Genomic DNA, 19907 nt, shown 5'->3' on the forward strand with positions numbered 1-19907 from the left:
GCAATATCCTGTAAGTTTTCTTTTTAAAAGACTTATTATTGCACAGCTAAAACTACCATAGCATATCCGGATATAGTTCAGTCCAATTAAACAAGCTTGGCAGTATTATGTTCAAGCCAAACAATATTAAAAACAAAGACGCTTTCCTTTAAAGCAGATGGTAGCTTCAAAGCCAAGCCAGGATGATATTCATGACTAAGGCCAGGAGTGAAGCTTGGGGAAGAGGAGCCACAAAGAACTGGCCTGGCCAGATTGCTGAGTGGCGTTAATCACCCTGCTGAGCCCATGGGACATGCCTGATTTATCCCAGCTAAAGACCAAGATCCTAGAAAGTAAATATACAAATTGTATTGGTTCTAAAAGTCAGATTGCACTTTGTGGAAAGACGTCGAGAAATGCAAAAGCTGAATTTCCTGCAGTTGCACTGGGCTGTGGTTGTGCCATACTTTGTGCATCTGAGCATGCAGTTAGTAACTGCATAAAGAAGAGTAAGGGAGAGCCTTGTGTGGGTGTGCCCTGGCACAGTTTGGGTTAACATCAAAAGGAACATTTGTATTTCCTCATCACAGTTTTTTTTAACTGGTTAAATCCGATAGAGTTGGGGCTGGGGGTGCCTGGAGGAAAGCAGGGCCCCACAGCCATCTGCTCGGCTCCTTCAGACCAGGAGAAGGTTTACCCTGCAGGAAGAGGGGATGGAAAGAAAGCACAGAAAGCAAACAGGCGGTGAAGGGCCAGTTCTACTTAGCTTGATAAGGGAATGGCAGGAGGATTTCATCTGCCTTCATGTCAAGTCAGCACCAGGTGCTGGAAGAATGTTTGCCTAGACAGGAGGAACTATTCAACTTGCTCTTTACCCAACCTGGCAGTGTTTTGGCTTTATGTCTTTGGGGTCCTTGTTTCTGGTTTTCTCCTTAACTCCAGAAGCAGCTGTGTTCTCAAGCACCACTTCTGGTCCTCTGCCCCATGCCGCTGGACGTTCTGTGCGTGCCCTATGGCACATAGCAGCGGCCCTGGGCTCCCCAGGAGGGTGAGCAGCAGCACTTTGCACCTGGCTGGCTTAGTTGATGCTGTGCAAGGGATTCCACTGGCCTACTACCTCACACTTGAACAGTGTGCTTTTGCTTAGAGACAAATTTCCTTTTTTTTAACAAACTGAATTTAAAACACAGAATTAGGATAAAGTCGGCTTGAAACTGTATTCAGAGCCAAGCTGTATTAACAAAATGTTTTAAATACGTACGTATTTAGTAGAGGAAACATGGCAGAAATGCTCACTTACCCAAAATGCATCTTTAAACTGCATCTGTGTCATTATGATCGGCCTGGGGAGGGCAAAGGTCCTTCAGCAGGTTGGCTCTCAGATGGCAGCAGCAGCACTGGCTTTTGCAGTTGTTCCTGTGCCCCAGCCAAGGCAGAAAGGGGAGCACATCCACACAGCTGTCTCTTCTAAAGTCACGCTGGTGAAAAATAGCATCAGGCAGTTTCAGGCAGCTCGGTGTAATGACCTGTAGCTGTGAAGGGACAGAGAGGGGAAAAAAAGCTCTTGCTCACACACAGAGGCACGCGTGAACGTAGCAACCCAGCGCCAAACCAGTTTCTCTTCTGGTAAACAGTTAATATTGAAATGAGGAAGCACGGAGATGTCAAGTGATGTCAGTCTGTGCCATGTGTGCATGCGAGCGGCTGGCAGAAAGAGAAAAGGAAGAAAGCAGAATTCAGCAATGTGATTTTGATCAGCTACAGGAGGGGAGAGAGCAATTAAAACACAAAGGAAGCCAGCACAATACAGAGAGAGAAGCTGGGGAGGAAACCAGAGTCAAACCATCATGTAACGATGTGGTCTCACACAGAATAACAAAGCAAAAGAAATGGAAGAAACGTACGTGTGTGCCACGTTTCTCTCACACCTCCTGGGGCTGGCAGAGACCCCTATATTTGTGCATGGGAACTGGAGCTGCAAAACTCTGTTTTGCAAATGAAAATGCTTTTCAAGACTGGTTAAAGTGAGGACGTTGCAGTTGTGCAGGTGTCTGAGCACATGTGCAGAGATACCTATGTGTGCATATGGAGAAGGGCTCTGATTTGCCTCCCTTATGTAAATGCTGCTATGAATAAGCAGGATAGGTGAAATTTAGAAGTAAAACCCAAACTCTAGAAACACTTGTGGTAAAAGATGTAAGAGTTTATTAGCAGAAAGACCTGAAATGAAGCAAAACAAGTGCATCTGTGAACCGTCGGCATGCCCACACCCAGCACTGCACTGAGACAGAGACCTGCAAGCAGCCACATCAGGGAAAGGCTTTATTGCACTGCAGCTGCAGGTAATTAACACTCATGTCTGATGCTTACATGACACCCTTGTCAAAATACCTTTCCTACACGTCCAGTTGTCCCTGTCCACCTCCCTGGGATGTGTTAGGGGTTCTGTATCTTAAAATACTCGCTGATATTTTTAAGGAGTAGGTAAAAGGAAAAAGCTCCTACTCTAGTTGCCTATGCAAAAACGTGTCCTTCCACACCAAGAGCGTACCTGGGCTAACAGCTGTACCTAATTAGCACTGCTGGTGATGCCCAGCTCTGCCAGCTCTCCTACTGCTCCCCAGGGGCAGTCCTTGAGCAGGAAGTCTCAGCTCAGTTGAGCTCCAGTGGGGCACTGAGATGTGCACAGAGACCTGCAGCAGTGTGTGGCTGGAGTTTTCTGTGATCACCTGGTTAGCAACTCGTCCTGCCAGGCTGCTAGAAGATAGAACTGGCACATCTACTTCTTGATGGCCTGAAGGTAAGCAATGCAGGGTGCAGGGATCACACACACAGAAAGGGAAATTGAAATGCATGCAGGCAGGAGAGGGCAGAACAGAGAGTGTGCAAGGCCAGAGCTGGGAACCTCTTTGATTGTCGTGAGTGGCAGGAAAATTTGTTCATAACTCAAGGGATGGAGATGGAGAAATGCAAGGATTCCCTGCAGGGGTGCTGAGAAGGAATGAGCAGAGGTTTCTTTCACAAGTGATAATTGCCTGAAAAAAAACACGTTTTGAGGGCAAGACACTTGATGTGTTAGAAAAAAGTCTTTTAAAGAATGTTTTATCTCAGTCTATCGAAGATGGAATCTCATCTTTCTTATTTCCAAATTACAGCTTTTGAAGTTGATAGCTTTGCTCTGTTGGAGTTCATGAAATATGCATCCAGTGAAGGAAAAAAAAAACAAAAAAAAACCAACCAAACATTTTGGCCATCCAAAAAGGTTGGCTGCTTGCTAGTTGTGTTTAGTTCAGCTCAACCCAAAGGCCCTGAGCTGTATGGAAGTGCTGGCAGGGCAGCAGGGCCTGAGCTCACCGAGATGCCTGGGAGCCCAAGTCCTGTGGCAGTCAGTGAGATCCTCTGTGATGCGGTGGATGGAGGTTTGAGCCTTTCTTATTCATCTTTTCATTTAGAGAGCAATGGGAGCGGTAATGGAGAAACGAGAAGCTACAGAAGCTTCAGAAAACAAAGATCCTCTTAAAAAATGAACAGCCCACTAGAATGGATCTTTCAGCAGAATGATGATACGTCTGCAGTTAGACAAATCAGAGCCTGTCTGGCTGAAAAGCCCTTCATCACACAGAGCTCTTATTCCAGCACAACGTGGGGATACACGGCTCACTCAGGAGCTGCTGGAGTGCTGCCTCTGAGAAGGGCTGTGACTCCTTGTGCTTTGGTCCTTGTCAGTATGTTTTCATGGGAGAATCCCTAACATTTAGGAAGCCGGAGTGATTTGATCATCCTTTTTAGGGACAAGGCGATTGGATGAGCGCTATGCATGGAGAAGAAGGCCTCCAGTATGCTTACTGGTTGGAATTTTATACCCGATGCTCCTTTTTCATTGTGTTGAACACAGAACGAAGCACTCGTTGTGCTCTGTAACCACAGCATCTGCTGGAGATGCTTGATGCTAAGCGCCCTGCAAACAGAAAGTGTGAGGGGCTTTAAATAATATGTAATACATAGAGTTGTTTAGTATCATGAGAAGCACTAGGTAAGGTTCCTTTGGCATATCTAGCAAATCTTCTGTATATTTTCTCACTTAGAAACATCCCCAGTGTTTTTTGTTGAGTAGAAATGCAGAACCCACGACCCCGTGAGGTGCTCAGGAATGACACCAATCCTTGAGCTCTTTCTCACATACTCCTCTCATGATAAGCTAGGAAGGGGAGCAGAGGACTGGTACCAACATTTGTGCTGCTTGTAATCCTGCAGTGCCAGAAATCCTCATCAGGTGGATCACAGGTCAGCACTGTTCCGTCTTGTTTTTCTGCTGTCGTTAAAATTGAAAAGATCATTACTAGCTTTCTCAAAACAATTGTGCTTTTCAATTATTTGCAGTGCATTCCTTGTGGATTGTTTTTTCAGTATCTTCCTTTTTGCTTTCATAGATCAGATAGGCCAGTAAAATAATACTCTTTGCGAGCCTTTCCTTATGCCTGCACACCTGCAGCATTCAGAGGGATTCCAGCACACATCCATGCACGTAGCTTTTATGCAGCATAAAGGATTCTGCTTTGCAGACTGAATTCTTGTGGTTTTGTGTGTTTCTTTTGGTCCATTGTTTAGAGCTATCCCAGCCTCTGGTTCAGCCTGAACCAGACCCCTAGAAGTTGTGCAGGCAGAAGTCATGCAGCAGGTCGATCAGATCTGCTCTGAGTCTTTAGAAGAGGATGCTGGAGTGAAACGCAGCTGACTGCTCTCAGCTTCCAGAATAACTCAGTTTTGTCTGGTGAGGTTTGTGATTGGAGAGAAAATGAGAAAAGAGGGCAAGACAGGCAGAAACACTGAGTGCTGATACTATGGCCCTAAGAAAGAAGACAAGAGCCATCCCATTTTTATTTTTTCTTTTCTGTCTTTCTCCAGGCGTTGCTGGAGTAGGCACAGAGATGTGTAAGGAGGAGGGGATAGTTCAGTGTGTCTTTTGGAGGTCTGCTCAGCTGCAGGATGCCCTACATGGAGGCTTCTCCAAAACAAAGCATCAGCTGCACCTGCCAGAGCAATGGCACAAGAGACACTCCTTTGTCTCCATGTTTGAGCTCATGTGGTCACTTCTAAAGCTCAAATACTGTGCAAATCCTTCTGTAAGAGCTGGCAGGGGGAAGCACAGTTCAGACATGCTAAGTGAGGGACAAGCTTCCCCCCAGGCACAGCAGAGCTGCTTCCTCATCACTTCTGTATTGTCGGGGTGGGCACTGGTGAACAGAAGTGATGCCTGTTTGCTTTGGCCAACCTAGGTGCTAGATTAAATTATCAAAAGCCAGAAATCTTTTTTGGATTGTGCAGCACTGTTAGGCTTTCCTTCTTAAAGAAGTGCAATTTTGAAGCCATTATCAGAAATCAAAAGAAGTCAGCATTAATTTACTCTAGGAATTACTGAAACGCTCAGTGTTACAGGGCTGAGCTTCGCGCTTCTCCAAATCCACATCACAGTTTATTAACAATTACATCGTCTCCTTTTGAAGGACTGCTTTTCTACGTCCATAAAATTAGATTAAGAGCTACAAATTTGGGCAGGCTGCAGCTCTCTTCCCAGCACACAGTGAGCTAAGCTCTAATAATACCTAACATAACTTGCTTACAGAAAGACTGAAATGAGCACTAAATTGGGTGTTTGGCACAGATTCTGAGATGTGAGCTCTGTGAATTGTGTGGTCTTTGGTATTCTACTGGTCTTGCTGCAACTTCTTCCTATTCCCAATTTTGCAAGTGACTGCAACCCAACAAACGACTCTGAGCTGTGACCAAGAGCCAACCATAGAGGCACTTTTTATCTCCTCTCTTTGGGAGCTGTTTTCAAGCTGGTTACCGAGTGTGAAGTTGAATTGGTTAAGATTTGTCTCAAAATTCCAGTCTATTCTGCTAGGCTCTGTTCAGAGCACTCAGCTGATTCCAGTGACTTCCTAGGGGGTGAAAAGTGAACGTATGTGCTTTCCTAAACTGAATCTGTCATGCTATAAAACTTTTGGGTTATTTCAAGTAATCACAAACAGAACGGTACTCACTTTTGTGAATGACAAGGGTGGAGATTTCAGCTGAGGTTGATTTTTTGATATTACTACTACAACTGTTGTGCAGTGTCTCAGTGGTTTAGATTTCCCTCTATCCCAAATTTAAACAAAAAAAAAAACCCCAAACCACCACCACGCTACTTTTGCAAGCATGTTCTGAAAATGCTAACTACAAACTTAGGGGTTTTTGGCATCTAGATCTGATAATATCCCTTCAGCATACAAAACCTAAGAACGCTGCCAGGGAATGCACAGTGCTACCTTCACATGGTGTAGTGAAGATGCCCTCAGTATTCCAAGCAGCATTTAGGCATCATTCCCAAATCGATTAGGAGGAGCTGATCATTCCCTAATCAACTTTAGGAGGAAGTTTTTCACACAGAGGGTGGTGAGGCACTGGAACAGGCTGCCCAAGGAGGCTGTGGATGCCCCATCCCTGCAGGCATTCAAGGCCAGGCTGGATGTGGCTCTGGGCAGCCTGGGCTGCTGGTTGGTGACCTGCACACAGCAGGGGGTTGGAAGTAGGTGATCATTGTGGTCCTTTGCAACCCAGGCCATTCTATGATTCAATACAGTACTGCACATTGCTGACGTTTCAAGGAGCTGCTGCAGATGACCCACAGTATGTAATAAATGCACAAAACACAGAAAGGTGCAATTTTTTTTGGTTTTAATCCAACAAATGAAGAAGTTCTTGACAATGTAAAATACCATCATATTGCCAGTGTTGTAGAACTGTACGTAAAAACAATTATTGTCTGTAGATGTAAAAATAGCGGGTTTTTCCTTTTTGTAATACAGTAAAACACATTATAGGAACCATTTAACGTTAAGTAGAAACCTCTTAAACAATTGAGGCATTTAACCTAAGTGTTTCTCCGAATGTATTAAATAAAACACAGTTAATACTCACTCTGAACTTCTTCCCTCTATCTTCTCTGCTCTCCTCCCTAATTAAACTGATTAGAAAAAATAGTAGTCTCATTTTCTGTTTTGAATTCCTTCACAACCATTTAGATTCTCCATTTATTTGAAGTGTAGTCACACAGCCCTGCACAATGCAGTACTGTACCTTAACTAATTTCCTTCCCATTGCTATGTAATTTTGGAATAAGTATTTAAGATTAATTTTGAAGGCGGGAAGAGGCCTAAGGATGTCTGCAGAAGGCAATTTAATTCTGAGTGCCGAGTATTTACACAAATGTTATTCTATTGTAATTACAGCACAAAACTTCCAACAAAGCTGAAACGTGAGTGCATTTAACAAAGGCTCCCAATGAAAGGAAGGGAAGAAAAACAGATTGCAAAATAAATAATCTAAAGTTCTTCGTGGTAGAAACGTTCGTCGTGAAGCTGCCTGCCGTAATCGGTGGCTTCGCTGTTAAGAAACAAATCCTGGTTCTTAAGGATTTCTGCCTCAGAAAGCTTTTTATCATCATTCAGATCCATTTCTTCAATCAGGTGAAGAGCCTAAAAATAAATGCAACAGCGTGCACTGAGTTCATAGATACGAGCATTTATAAACCTGTCTTTCCTCAGTTTGTCTCCCTTTGCTCTTTTTATTCAGAGGCAAAGTCTGAAATCTCTAAGCTCACTGTCAATTCACCGAGCCCAGGAGCTCAGTTAGAGAACAGCTGTCACACTGCTCCTGGGCATTCAACCACAGGTAGGCAGCTGCAGGAGGAAGTGCTGGGTGTGCAGGAGCTCAGCTAGGATCTGCTGAGCATCCTCTTTCACAGGTGTGTGCCAGCTCTCTCTCAGTCACGTTTTTGCCCCATGTCTGACAAGATACACCTCTTTTTCAGCTCTGTTTCAGCTCTAGGCACTGTTGCTTTCAACTCACTCTGTCTGCTATGCTGTTTTTTATGTCCTGATCCTAAGGAGACTCGCTTCTCCATCATCTGTACATACATATTTAAAATAAAAAAAGAGTAGGGTAGAGGTTTTCATCTAGATCTCCTGTACCTATGACTTGTAAGAACAGCTGTGTAACTGTAATCTATGGTTAATATTTAGCTGGAAAGTATTTGATGTCTACTATGAAAGAGGTCTAATACCTTCAATAACGGATGAGATACGCCATCCGTGTGTAGAAACATCAACTCTGGATAGCAATAAGCTTTCCCTCATTTCCTGAAAGCAAAAGCTTGCTTTTCGGGAGAAAAAAAAAGTCCAACAGAACTTTAAATCACAATAATGTCAAATGAAACTGCACGTTAAAACAGTTTTCAGTTTTTTGCTTGCTTTTGTATTATAGAAGGAGGGAAATTCAGCAGTAAAACAAGAAATGCAGAGTACTTTAGTTATATCATATTCACAAGAATTTCATAGCTCAAAGCTAACAAGCTAGTACAGCAGATCTAAGGCAACTGTTAGTCCTGAGTAGTGGAGGAACTCCTAGTCTGAAATGGGCTTTGGTTTTACTTGCTAAACATCTATAAACACAGTCATTTAGAGTATCCTTCCACTTCTACTTTTCCTGATCAGTTTGGCTCCATATAGAATCACAGAATCACCGAGGTTGGAAAAGACCTCCCAGATCACCCAGTCCAACCGTCCTCCTCTACACCACGTCCCTCAGTACAACTCCTGAACACTTCTTGAACACAGCCAGGGTCCTTCCACTGCGGCTGCTCCATCCCTGGAGGTGCCCAAGGCCCTGGATGGGCCCTGGCAGCATGAGCTGAGGGGCATGCAGCCTGCAGCAGAAAGGGCTGGGGAGCCATGAAGGTCCCTTCCCACCTAACCATTCTGCAATTCGATGAGATTGGGGGGTTGGACTCGATGATCTCTGGAGGTCCCTTCCAACCCCTACAATTCTGTAATTCTGTGAAATTGAGGAGTATACAGTGTTTTCTTTTTTTCTGTTATTTAGCTACCTGATTTCTCAAGCCAGTTTGAAATGCCAAAACCAAATGGTAATATTCATAACCAGCAGTTTATGGCTTAAGACAACGCTACCTTCTGTTTAGGATAGGTGACTTTGTTAGCCCTTGCATTAACTGAAGAAAAAAACCCAGCACGTTAGAGAAACAATCAAACAAGGCAGGGGAGACCTTACTGCTCTCTATAACTACCTGAATGGAGGTTGCAGTGAGCTGGGGGTCAGCCTCTCCTCTTGTGTAACAGTGACAGAATAGAGGGAATGGCTTCAAGCTGCGCCAGGGGAGATTTAGGCTGGACGTTAGGAAATACTGCTTTTCTAAAGAGTGGACAGGCACTGGAATGGGTGCCCAGGGAGGTGGTGGAGTCTCTGACCCTGGAGGTGTTCAAGGAACAACTGGATTTTGTTGAGGAACAAGGTTTAGTGAGAACTATTGCTGATAGGTGGATGGGTGAACTGGGTGATGTTGAAGGTCAACTTTGGTGATTCTGTGAGATACATCACAGGCTTCCTTGCAGTCCCCCTCACGGGTGAGATGCCGAAACAAGTCAGCACACAAGTTTACAGACCCACATTGACCAAAATAGTGCTCGTGCAATTTCACAGCGTAGCTTCCTGCAAAGCGAGGTACATGAGCAGCCAGCGCTGCCTGCTGAGTTGGTTTTTCTGTAATTAGCAAACTAAAATAGAAGGAGGTGGGACATCAGTAAATGAGCATGTCCCAACCCAGTTCAGTGCTGTTCAGTACAAAGCACCTCCTGACTGTAGTAATTTTGGAGGTATAGGAGGACCTGGCTGTTGTTTCTGCCATTTAGAACACCAAAATCCTTCCGTGCAAAGGAAAGGACCAGCACAAATTAAGATAAGAAGTCTGTAGCAGAAGGGCAGACACCCTCTGTACTGCAGTCAGTAACTATGAAGTCTATTCACTAGAAGAGGCTGGCTGGGAACACTCAGGGCTTCTACTGCCTGCTACAAGCAAAACAGATGATTAAAATGAGAATCCACTTAAACCTATTATGGTATTCTACTGCTGGTTAAACCCTTTTAATTGTATTACGAAAGTTTGCATTACAGCCTCTTGAAACATACAATACTTCTATTTTCTTATATAAATACAAGATTTTATATAAATTTTGACTAATTATGGCAATTTAACAAGTTAGAAGAATGATCAATTTTTGTTTTCAAAATTATGCTGCATATAACAGCTTCTTTTATTTGTGTACTTCATTAGTTTTACCTCTGATAACTTCAAAATGACTGTTTTAAATACTGAGTTCTTAAGTCAAACCAGGTAAACTATTTGAACACACAGAATTTGTAAATTTGTTCATTTACAAACATTATACAATCGATAGGAACTTCACATTTGCCTTATCCAGTGCAGGGATCAACACTCTTTGCCAAACTGGAAAAACAGGCTCAAAGAATCTATGCAAAGATCTACTAAGCATTCTTTCTCAACTACTAAGGAACTGTAAACTTGAATTTATCCATCACTTTGATGTACCATCACCTTGTGATACCTTCAGAATACTACTGCACTAAATAAATTCCAAGCAGTAATTACTGAACCAGTCAAAATGCATACCTCCTCTTGTGCAATCCCCTGGTTATTGGGCACTATCCAGGATAACAGCTCTTGAGGGTTGAGTTTCCCATCATTATCCTTGTCGTAGTCATTCACAAATCGATCCTTCTCAACAAGTATCCATTCTGGATCTTCCTTGGCAGCTAGTGAGAAACATTTGTGAAGTTTAAATCCACTATTTTCCTTGAAATCAATGCATTCACCTCTTCTACTAGGCAAAACAAGTGAACTTAGTCTCATAAAACATAACATAAAAGTGATTTCACTAAACAAGACAAACCTTACAGACCACTCCCAGTATATTTAATAAATGCATCTGCCTACACATAAGCTCTCTCCAACTTGTACAGATTCATAATTTAAAGCTAAAGTAACATTGAGACAGTAAAACTGCAGCTGAACCAGCCTATATCAGGGACATTAAAGTCATACATTACATCAACTGAGCTGCCTAGCATCTCCACAGTCACCCAAATTGAGAGCAGAGAAAGCACACTACATAGAGAACTTACTGGGAGATCCAACAAGTCAGCAGGAAAAAGTGAAAGTGGCTGACAGTGTATGATGACAAAACTTGTAAGGCTATACCACGTTTTTAATAACATTCTGTTGCCCTGCTTTTACATCCGGAGAGGTTCATCTGTGACAGCCAGCAAAGAGGCAAAGGTCTTAATTAGTGCAGGCTCAACAGACCTGGGACAATGCTGCAGGCTTTCAAAATAGTTCACTTCAGTTGTTTTTTTCCCTAAAATACTTGGAATGTATTCAAAACAGCTCAAATTACTTCTTTTCTTTACTTGTATTTATTTATTTGTATTCCTGTTTCATATTACCCCATGAGCTTACGCTGCATCCTGAAACCTAGCCAGTTGTTTTAAACTTGTCTCAAACTCTTCCAAGAAATTAAGAAGCCGTTCATCCAACTGACCACTCATCACTGATGAGCACTGTGCACAAGTGCTCCTAAACACCATGCAAGTCAAGAGGTGGTCACCTGGAGGAAAGCTGAACAAGTTTTACATTATAGCTGGGTCTGAAGCCTTGATTTCAAAATAATAATGGCAGTGTGATTGTATCTTCTCTGTTACTGCAAGGACCCAAGCACTGATTTCACTCCTTTCTAACAGTTTTAGAGAGGCAGGCTTGGAAAAGTTTTTTTCAAGTCAGAGCATGAAAAAGATTAAAAAAGCAACCAACCAACCCAAACAAACAAAAATAACACAGGAAAACCACCACTTCAGAAGTAGGACTCTTTAGGTCCATGCATTTTTCCCCATCTAGTTGCTCATCTTTTTGAAACCAGAGGAGGTTTTTGACATATCTTGTCAGAAGCCAAAGACAGAATATAAATATTTATCTATTAACAGCACACCTCGAGAAAAGCAGTCATAAACTCCAGACCAGAAACAGCTAACCTTACATTCATGCCAGCTGGCTTCCCAGATGCATTCAGTTAGCAGAACTGCAGTTGATTTTAGCTACCTACCTAGTGATGAGAATTTTATGCTTAAGTCTTTGGGAGAAGAAGTAACCTACGAGGAAACAGTGGGCTGCAAACAAACTTCTGCTGAATACTCACAAAACAGGCTAAAATAATGCCTGGCTATGCACAGTACAGGAAATTGAGTTACTGTGAAAGACAGGGTAATGTTACTCAGAGCCTGTAGGTGGAGGTACTAACAGCTGGAAACAAAGATGCATACAATTCATCCCATTCCAAAAGCTTTTGTTCAACCCCACCCCTTTTCCTTACTTGGGTCTCTTCTGTAATCACCAAGGAATTCTTCCAGGCTCACAAATCCATCACCATCTTTATCGTGTTCTTCTAAAGCCTCCTCAGTGACAAAGTCCTTTTGCATACATGCAAACAAAAAGCAAAACACCAACTGATCAGTCTTGCAATCAAGAGAAAAAGCAATCAATCATTTAAGTGCTTTAATGAAGCCTTTAAACTAAAGAGACAGTAATTTTGAATCTGCATCTCTGTTCTATAAGACCAGTGCAAATAATTGGTTCTGTGCAACAAAACAGGTCATTCTTAGTTTAGGATGTTAAACGTGCAGGGTGTGGATTGAGTTGGAATCCTTCAACATAATTCAAAACAATTCCACTAGCTAAAACCATTAATTTGCACAAATCTGTATTATCTCACTTCTCTTTTCTTTTTTCCTTCAATGTATTTGCTTTTTTGCAGTACTGAAGTGTTTGAAGGTGCTGGAAAAGATGTTTATTCTCTTAGTGCTTTGTTTCCCAGTGAGGTCAGCATGCCTGTTCTTGTAGCTGCTCTTGTTTGTTCACAATCAAGGGTTATGCCAACACAAACTGAAGCTGTGTTTGCAAGGAGCTCCTCCTGGCTTAAAGCTGTGCAGCACTGGACAGGCAGAGCTGAAGGAGCAGCAAAGCACCAACGTGCTTCTAAGTGGGGTCAGCTGTGGGCACGGGCTGGAACAACACCAGCAGCCACAGCAGTGATGAAACGTGATCAGCACCAATGTGCACTGTTTCCCTTGAATCAAGGTGTGAATGTCTGGCACCTGCACTTTTCCTGCACCAAAAAAGGTTTATTTTAAGCTCCTCTAACTTTACTTTTTAACTCTGAACTGGGCCTGAAACTTCTTCAAGCTGAAATACTACTGATCTATTTCTAACTTAGCAGTTTTAGAGATAGCCACGTCAGACTAACTCCTCAAGTTTGGGACAGTTGTGCAGTACCAGTTCTTGAAATAGATCTTCAAGAGAAATGCTGAGCTGCTGCTGCTGAACTCCAGCACTGAATCCACCTCATCTTTCCCTTGGTCTGGCACAGCAATATGCACAGCTGCTCAAAAGCAGCCTCCTGTAGTCCTGGGGCTTCAAAAAGGCATTGCCCCTAAACACGCAGGGCAATGAAGATTTCCTTGCATGTCTTACCATCATATACTCCACTTCTTCAGGATGTTCAAAAGCGATAAATTCATCCACATTTAGATCAGGATCATCATCCCTGTTAGCTTTTTCAAAACGCTTTTTCTCCTTTAAATGAAGCTTAGAAAAGAGATTTAGTTAGAGTGCTTAATGAAAAGGAAAAACATTATAGTAGCTGTCTGTAAACTCATTAGAATATTAATTGTTTCACATTACCTACTTGTACTACAATGATGTTATATTTCACTAAAAAGAGCGTATCCAAAGCAGTGAGAACTGCACCTTTAATTGAGGGGGTTCTGTTTTAGGAATTTATTAAAATCTTTTTCTTTCCAGTTTTTGACATTTGAAACACGCTCAGCCAAGGCTCCCCAATCATTAAAGAGAGATAATGAGAAGACCTTGCCTTTATGTGTTTCCTCTTCTTCAAGTCACCACTTCCCAAACTAACCCAGTGGAGTACAATGACTGCTACAGCAACCATCACAAATTCTAACACTTGCATTTAAGGACATTGAACTTTCTGAATTCATATCTCATTTACATCAAGGCAGTTTGTGGCTCTTGAAACAGCATACATATAAACTGAATTTTCTGAAGCCATTTTAAGTGCTAAAGGATGAGACAGACTGTACAAGACTGTTGCCCATGTCATCAACTTATTTCAAAGCTAAGATACTTCTCAAAACCACAGTAACTGTGAGTTTTAGCACGCCCCCTTAAAATAAACACTACCCACCATAAACAGGCAAATCACTATTTCTCAATGCCTCACACCTCCTTTTTCTGTACTCTAAATGTGCAAAGACTGCCTTCTTTTTGCTTGTGTCGTTCCATACACTCTCTTCAGACAAAACAAAGACCCAAATCAAGGATAATAAATCCCTAATCAAAATGTGTGCGTTGCGAGCTGTGAAAATCTTGGAATCTCATGAGTAAGTGTACTGTGCTCCCAGTGTCACTTTGATCTGGATAAGGCAGTGGCCACCAAGCTGCAGATCACAAGTACTTTCAAAGCAACCATTTTATGTCATACTTTTAGTTTCCATCCTATTTATTTTTTTTTTCTTCTCACAGTTAGGCGAATCTGATTCCTAAAGAGCACATTTAACAAATTGTAACAGCATGCCTAGTCTGCATAACAATTAGTTGAATTTTTAAAGGAAAGCTGACATTAACTGAGAGTTAAATAGAATCACAGAATTGTAGGGCTTGGAAGGGACCTCTGGAAATTGTCCAGTCCAAGCCCTTGCTAAAGCAGGTTCCCTAGAGTGGGTTACACAGGAAAGCATCCAGGTGGGTTTTGAATATCTCCAGAGAAGGGGAGTCCACCACCTCTGGGCAGCCTGTGCCACTGCTCTGTCACTCTCAAAGTAAAGAATATCTTTCTTACAAGTGTATGGGACTTCCTGAGTTCCAATTCATGCCCGTTGCCCTTTCCCCTGTTGCTGGGCACCACCAAAAAGAGCCTGGCCCCATCCGCTTGACTCCTGCCCATCACATATTGATAAGCACTGATAAAACACCCCCTAGCCCTTTCTTTGTTGGGCTGAACCCCTTGGCCTTTCCTCCCTAGGGAGATGTTCCAAGCCCCCAGCCATCCCTGTGGCTCTCCATTGGACACCCTCCAGCAGTTCTCTGCCTGCCTTGATCTGGGAAGCCCAGAACTGGACATGGTGTTCCAGATGTGGCCTCACTGGGGCAGAACAGAGGGGAGGATCACCTCCCTCGACCTGCTGGCCGTGCTCTTTTTAATGTACCCTAGGATACCACTGGCCTTTTTGGCCACAAGGGCACACTGCTGGCTCGTGGGCAACCTGCTGGCCTTCAGAATACCCACGTTCTGTACATACAAAAGTGGGTTAATATTCTTCATAGCTGAGTCTTGTGATGACTGTGGCTATTTGAAACAGGCATCCAAAAAATATATGTATGTAGTTGGGCAATTATCAAAGGCAATTACCATAGCTAAGACAATGAAAATCAAAATCCACCAGACACCTGACTAATGATCAAAGAAATCATGTGATGAAGAGAAGGGCCAAATATAAACAAGGGCATACTGACAAAAATCAGAGATAAAGTGACTTGCAAACATGAATTTCAAAGGAATACAATCAGTTGTTCCACTCCATCACTGACAATGGCAGTAAGAAGGCACCATTTCAACTTGGGACTTTATGTCTCCCCAGAAGACCACTTAATAGCCTTGCTTTAATAAATGTACCTTGACTAGTGGCTTTTCCTAAAGCTTTAAACCCTCTGCAGGGCACTGAGGGCATAGAGTTAGGTCAAGAGGTTGTTGTTTGGAGCCAGGCTCTGGGCTAAGAAAGAGCGTGGGGCTTCATGGCATGGTAAACTGGGCCAGAGTTTCCATGGGAGGTGATGTTAAGCTTGCACTTTAAAAGCTGCAAAATCAACTTCAGCTACTGATGGAAAAAGTCTGTTTCCAGGGCTTTTTTGAGAAGTGACAAACAAGTCTGCCACCTTCTGGTGAATTCATACATTTACTTGATGTCAGTTCTAAATCATGAATTGTCCAATTTTCCATTCTAACTGCTGCAGAATCTCTAATTTTCAAAAGTACAGCCAAAGACAGCTGATACACAATGCAGGTGCAATGCTGATGATTTTGCTTTTGCCACTATCAGTAGAAGAAGTCAGCAAGCAGGAAAACCTTGCCAGCAATCACCACAAAATACAGCATAAGTAAGTGACCAGCACTTTTATCTCAGCACAGTACGACGGCAACACTTCAAACACAGGGTCAATATTTTGGTGGGAAGTTCCATTCAAAATCTTGAATCTTGTTTTATTTTAAAGCTATGTGACTAAGTGACCTCCAGAGCTTTACAGTTTGCTTTCACTGTATAAAATCTGTTGCTTACTGTCTATTTCAACTTCATTTCTGTCAACAGTATATGCATGGCTACTGCTTTAATAAAAGTAGCCACCAAAAACTGAGGCCAGGCTAGCCTACAGACTCACTCATTCTCTTTGAGGAAACATATACATGTACTTACAAAAGCATAATTTAAACAAGTTTTGCTACCAAAGACTCTTGGTGAATTCCCTCCCTGCCTCTCTTGCCACTTTCCTGGTCATTCTTAAGTATTTATTTGCATATATGAGTTTAATCTGTAACTTCTATTGTTTATTCATCAGTTTTATCTACCAGGGTTGCATTTTGATTGATCAAAGGGCCCAAATTGCTACTGCTTTCCCTCTGGCTCTCTAGCAGACAGAGAAGTTGAAAAGCATATGCAGTATAAATACCCCCGAGTATGCACTGCAGAAATGAATGACCAGTGGATAAAAGAGTGCAGTGAGGGGGTAAGGAAGTACAAGGCTTCCTTTGACTCCAAGACGTGCTCCTGGCCCAAGCTATAGGCAGGACACTGGTTAGGCTACAGACCTCATTTAACAGGGTGCCATCCTGTTTTAAGCAGTTTGCTGGTGACTCTGCTCTGTGTAGGCTGATGCTCCACTCAGCTGGCAAAATATATTCACGAGGCACGATTTCGTTCTGTGTTCTGCTGGTAGCAGGTTTAATACTCCATTACTTTCCTTTAATTACTCCCCTATCTCAGAATAATGAAAGTGTTAAAACATGTGCCAGCTGCTACAGTTCCTCTACCCATCTTGTTCCATCACAATAAACAAATATTGTTTCCTTTTGCCAGCAGCTTTCAGAAACTGATGCTAAAACATTTTACCTGTCGAAATGATTCTTCTTCTTGATCCTCCAGGACAGTATTCTCATCAAAATCAATTACACGATCATACATTTGTAAGTTGTACTCCTTCCAAGACACCAATCCATCACCATTTTTGTCATAGTCGTGGAAGTGTTGCTTAGCTTCTTGCGTAACGTAGTGTTTAAATGACTGCTGTATCCAGGAGCTCAGCTCATCTGTGAAAAACCATTAGAATGAACAAAAAATCAGAATAACCTATCTTACAAAGCCTGCAAAGATAACACAGGTCTACCTGGTCTGGAATGCACTTTACAGTTCAGATGCAAGGCAAGAGGCTGGTGAAAGCAAAACAACCTGCTTCCTCTGGGCTACGCCTTTTTTTGAGTTAACTGAGTGAGAGAACAGATCACAGCTACCCCTTTCAGCTTCTTCTGTAGGACTGTTTCCCTGCTGATACCCTCAGAGGACAATGACATGGTGACTTCACATTGGATTATGCTGGTGCTGCCAGAGAAAGTTTGATGCACCCATCTGACACACATGGGAAGCGGCAGCAAGAAATGATTTGAGAGTGCACACATCACTAGAACTTATCCTACAAGGAAGGTTCTTTGTTTTCAACCGAGCAAGTGCCCTGACTTCAGGCTCACTGGGCCTGAACAACACAGTCCTGCCCCTTTTGATGGCTGCTGGAGTTAGGTCAGCTTGACCCAAAAATATTAACAAGGATTTTTCTTTTACTAGGAGCTGGAATCAAACTTACATACTTTGGGAATGCTTTGAAGCTACTTGATTTTATAGAAACGTGGCTAAAACAAGTTAAGCTTAGCATACAGATAGTTTCACACTAAGTTCTTGATTGTATGAAGATTGGAAGAAGGCATTTTCTTGGTCTCAAGCAGCTATTTTCAGGTGCCCAGAAGGAGATGGCTGGAGTGTATTACTGTGTCCTCCCATGTTGGAGTGCCAATACATCTTTATTAGGTTTATTTAAGCATCTTCGTACAGCAACAAGAGATTTTTCAACTATATTCTGCATACTAAATGTGTGGCACCAAAGGAAACAACTTTGTAAAAGATTGTCTGAATTGATTAAACACAGGGAGGCACGGATGCCAAGTGCACAAAACCACCGCTGCCTACAATGGAGAAACTGCAATGCAATTTATCACAGACGGCAGCATTACTGATAGGGCAGGTAGTTATTTCCCAGCTTTAAGCACCGAGTCCAGTGCCGTTCATCAGACATACTGCTGATTATAGAACCAAGGAATACCCCACGTTGGAAGGGACCCATAAGGTCATCAGGTCAAGCTCCTGGGCTCACACCTTCTCTGTCTGCCTGCAAACGAAGTGCACCGATAAGCAGAAAGATCTCAAGGAGTGTCTAATGCTGGGAACAGCTGGGAAAGCTCCATCCCCCTGTCCTTCTCGGTGTAAAAAGGCATTCCCTTGGGACTTCGGGAAGGGAGGGGAAAGCAAGTTTTCATCAGCCTCAGCACCAGGTGCCGTGCATTTCATCAGGGCAGCGTACTGACGGCACTGATACACTTCACAACATCAGAGCCCTTCCTGCTGCGCGTGCCGGAGACCAGCAGTCCCAGGTCTCCTTTCGGAAAGCATCTGCGCGATGCTGCCCTCATCTCACGCCATGGCTTCTCCCCGCAGCGAGGCGCTTTGCTGCCCCGCGCTACCGCGGTGTCACAGCGCGGCTCTGGGCTCGGATCTGTGCCAGCCGCTCTCGGTGCGGAGTCGTGCCGTGTACAAAAGCCACGTTCTGCCATCTGTGGCACGTTCCGGCACGACGTCTCTCTCGGGACTTTCTTTGTAGCGGACGATCCCCGGAGGAGCCGCCGCCGCTCCCAGGCCCCGCGATGCGCACAAAGCCTGGACCCGCCCGGTCGCCCCGCCGTTACCCTTGCTGAGCAGGCCGTCGTTATCCGCGTCGATCCTCCGCACGATGGCCCTCAGCCGCCTCTGCTGCTCTTCCGGGCTGAGCCGCGCGTACTCCTCCGCCTCCTCCTGAGGGAGAGGAACCGCGCATCAAAACCGCCTCCCGGATCGCTCGGTTCGACCCCCGGCCCCGTCGCCCACCTGCCCTCCTAGCAACGCCTCCCGGTCGTAATCTGCTCGGTGCTGCCCGTACGCCGCGTCCAGCGTCGCCAGGACCGCGGCCAGGCCCAGCGCCAGCAGCGGCCGCCGCCGCATCGCGTCGCCGAGGAGAGGAGCGCGCTGAGGGGCGGGGAAAGGAAAAGGGAAAGGGGCGCGGCGGGGGTCCGCAACGCCGCCTGCGCGCGGCTCGGGCCGGCGGGACCGCGTGCTCCCCCTCGTGTCCGGCGATCCCGTTGTGCCGTGCCGGGAGTCCGGGAGTTCGCTTCGGACCGCGGGGGATTTCAGCCGTCTGTGGCTGGAATGGAGCGTCTCGCTACAGCAGAGCAGAGCCGTGCCGTGCCGGACGGGGCTCCCAAACAGCGCTGCCGAGCGAGCGGGCGAGGTGCGGCGGTACGGCTGAACGGAGACGTGGGGGAAAAACGAGCTGCAAAGAGAGCGGGGCTTCATCTGCCGCCCGGGAGAGCCGAAAACGTGCCCGGCCATGCGCCCGCGCAGGTCCGATTCATCACCGATAGTGGTTAATTGAGGTTTGCCTAGGGCTGCCGTTGGGTTTGATGCTTCTCCCTGAGAGAAAAGTGTGTTTCTGCCACAAGTCCCGGCACAGATCGCCCTGCGGCATTTCAGGCTGTGCAGACACGGCAGACCTATTTTTGTGTCAGTGTCCGAAGGACGAGGAACGCTCCCCG

The 19907-nt window shown here is 44.4% G+C and overlaps 2 protein-coding genes across 5 annotated transcripts in view; both read right to left on the reverse strand.

Annotated features, from left to right (window-relative positions):
• Positions 1 to 1613, reverse strand: part of PSTPIP1 (proline-serine-threonine phosphatase interacting protein 1) — a 46312-nt gene extending 44699 nt beyond the window's left edge. For 2 of the 3 annotated variants that reach the window (XM_042876259.1, XM_042876256.1), the window contains exon 1: positions 1280 to 1613. In XM_042876259.1, the coding sequence (XP_042732193.1) occupies positions 1280 to 1290 (11 nt within the window). In that variant the 5' untranslated portion in view covers positions 1291 to 1613. The remainder of the gene's footprint in view (positions 1 to 1279) is intronic. The other variant, XM_042876258.1, reaches the window with a different exon arrangement.
• A 5069-nt stretch (positions 1614 to 6682) lies between these two features.
• Positions 6683 to 19317, reverse strand: RCN2 (reticulocalbin 2). 2 transcript variants are annotated; one of them, XM_042875629.1, is made up of 7 exons: positions 19204 to 19317; positions 19026 to 19131; positions 17128 to 17324; positions 13418 to 13519; positions 12261 to 12357; positions 10508 to 10650; positions 6683 to 7499 (listed from the first exon to the last, which is right to left on the reverse strand). In XM_042875629.1, the coding sequence occupies exons 1-7, from the start codon at positions 19315 to 19317 to the stop codon at positions 7347 to 7349; spliced, it is 912 nt and encodes a 303-aa protein (XP_042731563.1). In that variant the 3' UTR covers positions 6683 to 7346. The 2 variants fall into 2 exon arrangements, with proteins under 2 accessions (XP_042731563.1, XP_042731562.1); XM_042875628.1 differs by having other exon boundaries at positions 13418 to 13531.
• Positions 19318 to 19907: the final 590 nt, after the last annotated feature.

Source organism: Lagopus leucura, unplaced genomic scaffold (assembly GCF_019238085.1).
Source record: "Lagopus leucura isolate 7727_CA_CO unplaced genomic scaffold, USGS_WTPT01 Super-Scaffold_100015, whole genome shotgun sequence".
Classification (NCBI taxonomy): domain Eukaryota; kingdom Metazoa; phylum Chordata; class Aves; order Galliformes; family Phasianidae; genus Lagopus; species Lagopus leucura.

Bases quoted from the DNA above. Each gene is read 5' to 3' on its own strand.
- RCN2 (XM_042875628.1), bottom strand. From the start codon at position 19,317: ATGCGGCGGCGGCCGCTGCTGGCGCTGGGCCTGGCCGCGGTCCTGGCG. The intron at 19,132-19,203 runs GTGGGCGACGGG...CCTCTCCCTCAG, and splicing joins AGGCGTTGCTAGGAGGGCAG to GAGGAGGCGGAGGAGTACGC. The intron at 7,500-10,507 runs GTATGCATTTTG...ATTTATTTTTAG, and splicing joins AGGGGATTGCACAAGAGGAG to GCTCTTCACCTGATTGAAGA.